This window comes from Orycteropus afer, unplaced genomic scaffold (genome assembly GCF_000298275.1).
Source record: "Orycteropus afer afer isolate SDZICR_OR568_19922 unplaced genomic scaffold, OryAfe1.0 scaffold00405, whole genome shotgun sequence".
NCBI classification, from domain to species: domain Eukaryota; kingdom Metazoa; phylum Chordata; class Mammalia; order Tubulidentata; family Orycteropodidae; genus Orycteropus; species Orycteropus afer.
This window is the reverse complement of record NW_006921992.1, coordinates 162948-171899: the sequence shown is the minus strand read 5'-3', so window position 1 is coordinate 171899 and position 8952 is coordinate 162948. Positions and strand designations below refer to the sequence as shown.

The following is an 8952-nucleotide window of genomic DNA, read 5'->3' as shown; positions in this document are numbered from 1 at the left end:
CCAAGTTTTTATGAGGGTTAATTGAGATAAAGTACATAAAGTGCTAGGTAAGATGCAGGTACTAAACAAATGGTACTTGCTGCACTGTTGTTATCAACTCTTCCCATCTCAGTACACAGACACCTGCCTGCTCATCCCCCATGGTGGAGAAAAAGTCTGAGTTCTCAGGCCTCCAGGGACCAGGGCAGGAACCACTGCTGCTGTTGGTGGCTGAGGCTGCAGCCCCAGAGTCAAAGGGCTGGACACATGGCTTCGCCTCAGAGCCTGCAGAGAAAGAAGGGACAAGTGTCAAGGACTGAAGAGTCAGGGCCTGAGTTCTGTACCTTTGGCCACTCTCCTTGGATTTTGGTTTTGTCATCTATGAAATGGGGTAGAGAGTGGGGAACGATGGTCCCAGTGATCCTTAAGCCAACATACATGCCACCACTTCCTCACCCTGAACCTGTGCCAGGTATTTCTAGTTGACCAGGAGACCCTTTTCTGCTGAGCCATTTGCCCCTCAGGATTCCTCATGGTATATGCCATCCCCAGCAACCATCACCAGTTGATGGGAGTTGGCTCATGAGATGAAGCTGAATTGTCACACCCGCTCTAGGAAAAAGCCCTCATTGAATAGGTGCTGTTTATGGGTCCAAAGGACCAAATGCAAATTCCCAATGCCCATATTTGGAGAAGAGTCTCTAATGGTGGAACTTCAGGCTACCTCCTCTCCTCATATGTGGAATCTTCCTAATGACCTTTGAGGCCTGAAGACTCCCAAGTTCTGATGTCTTCTGGGCAGTGTGGACTACAGAAGAAACAGGGACTTTGGGTCACAGTCAACTAGACTGTTTCTCTTCCTGGACCCATCACTTAAAAAAATAATTTAATTTTTGTTTCTGCAAATGTACACAGAAAAACATACACCAACTGAGCAATTTCTATGTGTACAATTCAGTAACACTGACTACATTCTTCAAGTACAATCATTCTCACCTTCCTTTTCTGAATTATTCCCTCACCCCTAACATGAATCCACCAACCCCTAAGTTTCTCATCTAACCTTTCAAGTTGCTGTTATCAATTTGATCCACAAAGATAGTTCTTTGAAAGAACACAATGCTTGAGGCAGACATTCCCGACTAATTAAGCTAAATGATTCTTTGGTTTAAAGAAACCTTCAGCGCATATTTTTTGTTTAAGGTTTAAAAATTATCTTAAAGCAATAGTTTCAGGGGTTCATCCAGCCTCTGTGGCTCCAAAAAGTTTGGATTGCATGAAAATTTGGAATTCTGTTCTACATTATTTTAATCAATTTTTGATCAAGATACTTCTACAGAATCTGCTAAAAATGCTTGGTAATGGTATCTGGGTACCATCCACTTCTTCTGGTCTCATGGCAAAGGATACAGTTGTTCATGGAGGCAATTAGCCACACATTTCATTTCCTCTATCTGTCCTAAGTCTCCTTCCTCTGTTGCTCCAGGTAAATAGAGGCCAATTGTTGTGCCTTGTATGGTTCGTTGGCAAGATTTTAAGACCCCAGGCACTACACAACAAACTGGGAGGCAGAACAGAAGCACTAAACACACTACTAGGCCAATTAACTGGGATGCCAAGAGATGCCAGACCCTTCACTTCTTGGTTGTGTGATTTTGGGTAAGGCAGCTTTCTGGGCCTCCGTTTCCTCTTCTGGAGAGTGGACATGATAATGATGCCCACCTTTGTGATGATACCCATCTTTTATGGCTTTTGTGAGGAAAAAGCAAAGATCAAGCATTAGCCCCAGGTCTGGTACGTAGGAGATGCTTGACTAGTCTTGCTCACCTTCCTAGGTCTGGAAGGTGCCCTGGCTTGCTCCCTGGGCTGGTGTGGCCTGAGGTCCTTGCTGTGGGAGGAGTGGGTGTCCGCTTCCTTTTCCCCATGCTCCTTGCTCTCTACCTAGAGCTCATCACCCCTGCCTGCTCGAATCTCTGCAGAGGCTCCCCACCACATTCAGGAAGACCCAGCTTCTTGGCCCAGGACTCGATGTCTGCCAGGATCTGCCTCTGTGCTCTGTCCAGGCCTGAAAGACCCTCTGCCTGAGAACCCTCCATTCCTGCCTTAGCATTGCCTGCATGAAGACTTCACCCTGCTGCCCCAGAAATCCCCGTCTGCCCCCTACTTCCACAAGCCCTTGTGACTCTCCTAAGCATGCATTTTGTTCCCTGGGCATCTGGATTCCCTTCACCCCAGCCTACACCACCAGGATAGGGGCTCAGTCTATTACACCAGGATGGGGGTTTGGTCTATGACATGATTGGGTCTCAATCTCTGACACCAGGGTCAAAGTTGAGTCTGTCACCACAGTCAAGCTCATTCTGTTCCTCAGTCAGAAGCCTCCATATAAAGGCTGAGCTCAGAGCCACAGCCTTCAACCTTTAGCCCGTGGATCCTGGACCTTTAGGGTTCACAGATGCAAGATGTTGAGTGTCAACACACCCTGGGTTCTGCTGAAATAGGAAGGTAAGGGGAGACTGGAGGTGAGGCTTAGAGAGATTGGGGAAGGTAGAGGACAGGGAGTGAGCCAGTGGGGGGCACACATGGGGGCCTGATCAGCAGGAGCAGTAGCTTCCTGGGGTGGGACAGAGATAGGTGTGTGTGGGATGATGGACCCCTTCAGGAAGTGCCAAGTTAGGTTTCTGCTCACCCCATAGTTTAGATCCCCGATGGCGGGGTAGCCCATGTCCTGTTTATACCCTGGAGCCAGGGTCATTATTCATAGTTACCCTTCCATTCCCCAAAGGGTGTGGGCTGACTCATCAATCCTGTGGCCACCCTGCCTATAGCCATGGTTGTTAGCAGAGGGTAGGGGGTGATGGTGCCTCTCCCCATCACACTGAGCTGAGAGATGGGGCAGGAATGGGTAGTCTGTGCCACTTCACTTTCCCCCTTCTAGCTGCACATGTACAAAGATAAGCCTGAGTGTTAGGGGCCCAAAGAGACAATTTTGAGGGTTTGCTTGAATAAGAAGAATGCAAATTTATGAATATGAAATTGCTGGGGCTTTTGTCAGAGGTTTGGGTGGGGCAGGTGCAAGCTTAACTCTGTTTGCTGCAAGGTAAATACACTCATGCAAGGTAAATGCCCTGCAAGGTAAATGCTTTCCACCATCACTGTGTCCCCGTCCCCAACCCAGTCTGCTTGGAGGGACTGCTGGGCTGCCCTCCCTGAGTCCTGCATCGACCTCCTTCCCCATCCCAGAGCCAAGGCAGCATCTGTGACTCAAAAAAATGTTGGAACAAAACAAACTGGGAAGGAGGAAGAAAACCAGATGTGAGGTGAGTCCTGGAGACCAGTGGGAGCTTGGGAAGGGAGGGGCAGTCCCATGCCTAAAGCAGATAGTCCTGGGCCCTCAGGGGAGGTGAGGCTTCTATCTATATATGGAAGTTTCTGATCCAGGATTAGGCTGAGCTTGACACTGGTGAAAGACTCAAGCTTGACCCTGGTGAGAGGCTCAACCTTGAGCCTGGTGTCAGAGATTGAGACCCAATCTTCATGCCATAGACTGAGCTTCCATCCTGGTGTCAGACTGAGCCTTCTATCCTAGCTGTCAGAGAATGAATTCCCACCCTAGTGCTACAAACTGAACCCCAACCCTGGTTCACTCACTGAACCTTGGTCTCAGACTGAGCTCTGACCTCGATGTCACACGATGAACTGTGACGTTGGTGATAGACTCACTCCTCTGAGCACCAGACTTTGTCTCTAGTGGCTTCTGGTCACCTCTGCCTGATATTTCCACCTGCATCCCAACTTCAAGCTGTCAAGACCCATCTCTTCATTTTCCCACCTCTTCTATGTCCCCATATTGATGTGACCATATTATCCTCCCAGTGATCTGCCAGAACCTGGAGACCAACCTTATTTTCTCTCTATCTTTGGGACACCAAGCACTGTCCATTTCACTTCCATAACATTCTCTATTCCATCCCCTCTTCTTCTTTACCTTGACACTGTCTCAATTTCAGCCCCATTATTTAGGCATGGGACTGCCCCTCTAGGCAAAAAATATTTACTCTTTGGGCATTATAAAAAACAAACAAACAAATAAATAAAATTGTCAGCCTCTGCTATAGACTGTGAGGTCTTTGAGTGGAGAGACTTTGTTTTACCTCCTTATGGATCCCCAGGTCCCCAGTAATAGTAAGATCTTAAATATATTGGTCACTTCCTATGTGTCTGGCCTAGCACTAAGCCCATCATGTACTTTTCCTATTCTATCCTCACAACAACCCTCTGAGTCCTCACTTTACAGAAGCAGAAACTGAGATCAAAGAGGTACAGTGTCTTACCCAAGGTCACACCAAATTGGTAAAAAGTGGAGTTGGAATTTGAACACAGGTATGCGCAACTACAAAGCAAGGGCTAGTAACTACTAGGATATCCTGTCGTGAGTAGCATTGGCCACAGAGCTGGCTTCCATGAACGCTTGCTGTTGAAAGAATGGATGAATGGATGCATGAATGGGTGGGTAAATGGTTGGATGGATGATGGATGGATGGATGGACAGTTAGATGGCTGGCTGGTTGCATAAATGGATGAATGAGTGGTTGGGTGAATGGATGGATGGGTGGATAGGTGGGTGGGTGAATGGTTGGTGGTTTGGTGAATTGGGTGAATGGATAGGTGGGTGCATGGGTGGGTGGATAGATGGATGAATGAGCAGATGGATGGATGGATGTGTGGGTGGATGGTTGGATGTATGTGTGGGTGGTTGGATGAATGGGTTATTGGGTGAATGAATGGATGGGTGGGTGGGTGGATGTATGATGGTTGGGTGAATAGATAGATGGGTGGGAGCATGGATGGTTGGAAGGATGAATGGATAGTTGCATGAATGGACGGATGGTTGGATGGGTGAATGATTGGATGGGTGGACAGACAGATGGTGTGACAATGTACAGAGGAAGTGATGTACCATACTTATGAGATGGCATTGGGGGGCAACGAAAAGATAGAGAAGGGGCATGGGTAAAATTGTGGCAGAGAAGCTAGGCAAGAAGGGACCCACAAAGAAAGCACTTATTACATATGGACTTATTATATATTGGGGAATGAATGAAAACGTATGACCAGCATGGGCAACTGGGGCAGCTGAGAGCAAGAAGCAGTGTGTCTCTGCCCCAGAGAACCTCACTAAAGGTCCCTAATCCTCTTCCCCCAGCCTTGTCTGCCACCCTAAGTTCAATCCCACCATTTTCCCAGGGAGTCCCATCAGATGCCAGACAGTCAGTTACAGAGCCTAAGAGGGACACAGGTAGGCCCTTCTCATTCTCCAGGGCCCCTCTTCTAGGGGAGTTAAGCCAGGGTAGATCTGGGCCCAAGTAAGGAGAGGGGCATAGTAGGGAATGGGTTCTACTCCCCACCCCCATGCTTCTCTCTGGGGACCAGCTCAAATACTGGCAACCACCTCCACCACCCCCAGCCATGGAAAGGGTGTAGAGTTGTCACCAGTTTTCACAGATCACTCCTCCACCTGCTGGCTTATAAATCACAGCCTCTACCTGCTTGGGGGGGGGGGGGCTCTGGTGGCATAATGTCTAAGGCACTTGACTGGTATCCAGAAGGGTGGTGGTTCAAACCCGCCAGCCACTCCTCAGAAGGAAGATTGGGCAATTTATACTGCCTTGGAAACCCGAGGAGGGGTATCTTGAGTCGGATCCGACTCAATGGCAGAGAGAGTGAGTTAAGTTGAGACCTGCCTGGGCAGGAAGTGGGTGACAGGGGCAGGGTAGATCTTCATCAGGACTGGGTCGCCGGTGGGTGCCTTGATGACCCATGGTTGATGCACACATTGTCCAGAATTGACATCTCCCCAGGCCCTCTGAGTCCTGGTGGTGCAGTGGTTAAAGCGGTTGGCTGCTAAGCTAATCAAAAGGTTGATACCTCAAACTCACCATCTGCACCAGGAGAGAAAGTTGTGGCAGTGTACTTCCATAAAGATTGACAGCTTTGGAAACCCTATGAGGCAGTTCTACCCTGTCCTAGAAGATCACTGAGTTGACATTGACTTGAAGGCAATGAGTTTTGTAGTGCCTAAGGCATTTGACTGCTAACTGGAAGGCTGGCGGTTCAAACCCACCAACCACTCCTCAGAAGGAAGACTGGGCAATCTACTATCATAGAGATACTGCCCCGGAAACTCAAAGAGGGGTCACTACGAGTTGAATCGACTCAATGGCAGTGAGTTTTTTTCACCCTCAGGCCCTCAGGTTGCTTACTCTGGTTCAGAGAGTAGTACAATGGCAGTCTCAGAACACTACTGGTTTCAAGTCCTGGCTCCTCCAGCACATACTTGCTGAGTGATCTCTGAGTTCTACTTCACATGACATAGAACTAACAGGTCCTGGTGTCTGGTGAGGGATCAACGACTGGCTACAGCTTCTGTCCTTATGACAACTGCTCTGTTACATTGTAAGCCCCAGGCCACCCTCTTTCTCCCCAGCCCAGCCTCCAAGTCTCCTGACACTTCTGCCTCCTCCCTGACCCCAGCAATAGCTCTTGAGGGAGAGAATGGGGAATGAACAAGCAAATATGTCTTCTCTGGCTCTTGGCTCCATTCTCTGTCTCCCTAAACAAGGGCCCACACAGTGACGGTGGTCTGCTCTTGCTGAGGCTCACTGGTGAGGCTGGCCTGACCAGCAAGGGCTCACACAGGTGAGGGGCTTGGGCAAGAAGTCCAGGAGGGTGTGAGTGAATGACCAACTTCTGCCCCCAGCTGCTTTGTGGGCTGGACACTACCTGGTTATTTTTAGGCACTAAGTGCCTCCTGTGATAAAGTGGAGGGTCAATGAAAAAGGGGAAGGCCCTCAGCGAGATGGACTGACACAGTGGCTGCAACGATGGGCTCAGGTAGAGCAAGGATCGTGAGGCTGGCACAGCACCAGGCAGTGTTTCGTTCTGGTGTACGTAGGGTGGCTATGAGTCAGAGCCGACTTGACAGCACCTAACAGCAGCAACAACAAATACCTTCTGAGATTTAAGAAGTATCTCTTTGCAAAAGCAATTCACTCAGGCCTTGGAGAATACAATATAAGAACTTTTCCAGCCTTTACAGAGGTAAACCAAGACCCTGGACCCTGGGGCAGTGTGTGAGAGAGAGAGAGAGAGAGAGAGAGAGAGAGAGAGGGTGAGGATGTATCATAGGAGCCCTGGTGGTGCAATGAATGGTTAAGCTTCCGCTGCAAACCCAAAGGTCAGCAGTTTGGACCCACCCAGCAGTCCCGTGGGGGAAAGATGTGGCATTCTGCTCCCACAAAGACCACAGCCCAGGGAACCTTGTGAGGGAGTTCTACTCTGCCCTATAGGGACACTCTGAGTCGGAATCCACTTGATGACAATGGTTTTTTTATGTGTGTATGTAAGTGTGTAGGGAGCTCTGGTGGTGCAGGGGTTAAGGCATTTGGCTGCTAACTAGAAGCTTGTGGTTTGAACCCACCAGCTGCTCAATCAGAGAAAGATGAGGCAATTTGCTTCCATAAAGATTCACAGCCTTGGACACTTGGGTTGCTATGAGTCGGAATCGACTCAATGGCAGAGAGTTTGAGTTTGGATTTAAGTGTGTGTGTGATTATACAAGTGTGTATGTGTGTGTATATGAGTGTGTATGACCATATGTGTATAGTGAGTGTGTAAGGAGCCCTGGTGGCACAACGGTTAAAGGCTGGACTGTGAACTGAAAGGCTAGTGGTTCAAACCCACCCAGCGGCACCATGGGTAAAAGACCTAGTGATCTGCTCTGGTAGATTACAGCCTAGGGAACCTTATGGGGCAGTGCTACTCTGTCACAAAGGGCTGCTCTGAGGGGCATTAAGTACACAACAACAACAACAACAACATGTGAGTGTGGGAATGTGTGTGTCTTTGAGAGATATGTCTGCCAAAACCCATGAGAGTCTCAAATGTCCCCCTCCTGCTGCCTCCCTGGGCCCCTGCCCTGTAGCTGGCCTGGGAACCAACATCACTATTTCCCAAGGAGTCCCGGGGCTCCCCCTGGGGGTTCTGGAGCTAAATCGATGGGATAGACCCTTTTGCAAATTTACTTCCTTCTGCAAATGTACTTTCTGGTCAACTTTGGGGAGACATTTCCTCTGGGACAAGAGGGACCCCACAACACTGTGATTGGGCCCAATGTGTCAGGGGCCATGGAATCTCCCGGAGACCCTGGAAGGGTGCCAAAGGCCAGAATTGTGCCCCTCCCCAGTGACGGGTCCAAGCAAGGGCCGGCAGTCTGAGTCTGCGTCCCAGACAAGGAAGGCAGGCCTGCAGACGGGCTGTATAGGGAGCCTGCCTGAGTAGACGATGCCCGCTGGGCACTGACTGCCCCTTACCTCTTTTGAAGGCCCAGTGCTTCAGCCACAGCTTGGAGAAGGCCGGCCAGGAATGGTTGAGCACCGAGTCAGCCATGGGGCCGCGTGTGTGAGACTGTGATAGAGCCCCAGGGATCCCTGCCAGGACCCTGCTGCCAGCAAGAGGGGTGGAGCTTGTCGCCTGCCCTCTGGCTGCCAGACACATCAGCTGATGGGAGCCCCAGGCTGGGGCAGGGGCTGGGATTTTTGGTGCATGTGATGTGGCCTGAGAACCCCAGCCTGGGGAAGGACAAACCCTTTGCACCCCTTTTGGCCCTTTGGCTCTGTGCTTCGGATGGACATTCAAATATATTTCTAGGAGGTGAGGAAGAGAGCAGTGTGAGGATACTGGGGTCTTCAGAAACCAAACACAGTGCAGCCTGGTCCTGAGTTGTCTGAGTGTTTGCGTGTGTGTGCCTGCCATTGTCTGTATGCGTCTGGCAGTGCTCTTGTGTGTCAGGTTGGGGTATGTTTTCAGGTCTGTGAGTGTTTGTGTGCAGATCTTGAGGATCAATTCATTTATGTGGGTACGTCCATGATTATCTGGGTGGGTTTTTAAATCTCTGTGATCCTGTCTGTGTAG

At 49.7% G+C, this 8952-nt stretch overlaps 1 protein-coding gene across 1 annotated transcript in view; it reads right to left on the bottom strand.

Annotated features, from left to right (window-relative positions):
• Positions 1-8427, bottom strand: part of LOC103207999 (rho guanine nucleotide exchange factor 18-like) — a 44874-nt gene extending 36447 nt beyond the window's left edge. Inside the window, exons 1-2 of the mRNA XM_042782666.1 lie at positions 8352-8427; positions 124-264 (exon numbers count right to left, since the gene is read on the bottom strand). Coding sequence (XP_042638600.1) covers positions 124-264; positions 8352-8427 — 217 coding nt within the window. The remainder of the gene's footprint in view (positions 1-123; positions 265-8351) is intronic.
• Between the last annotated feature and the right edge of the window lie 525 nt (positions 8428-8952).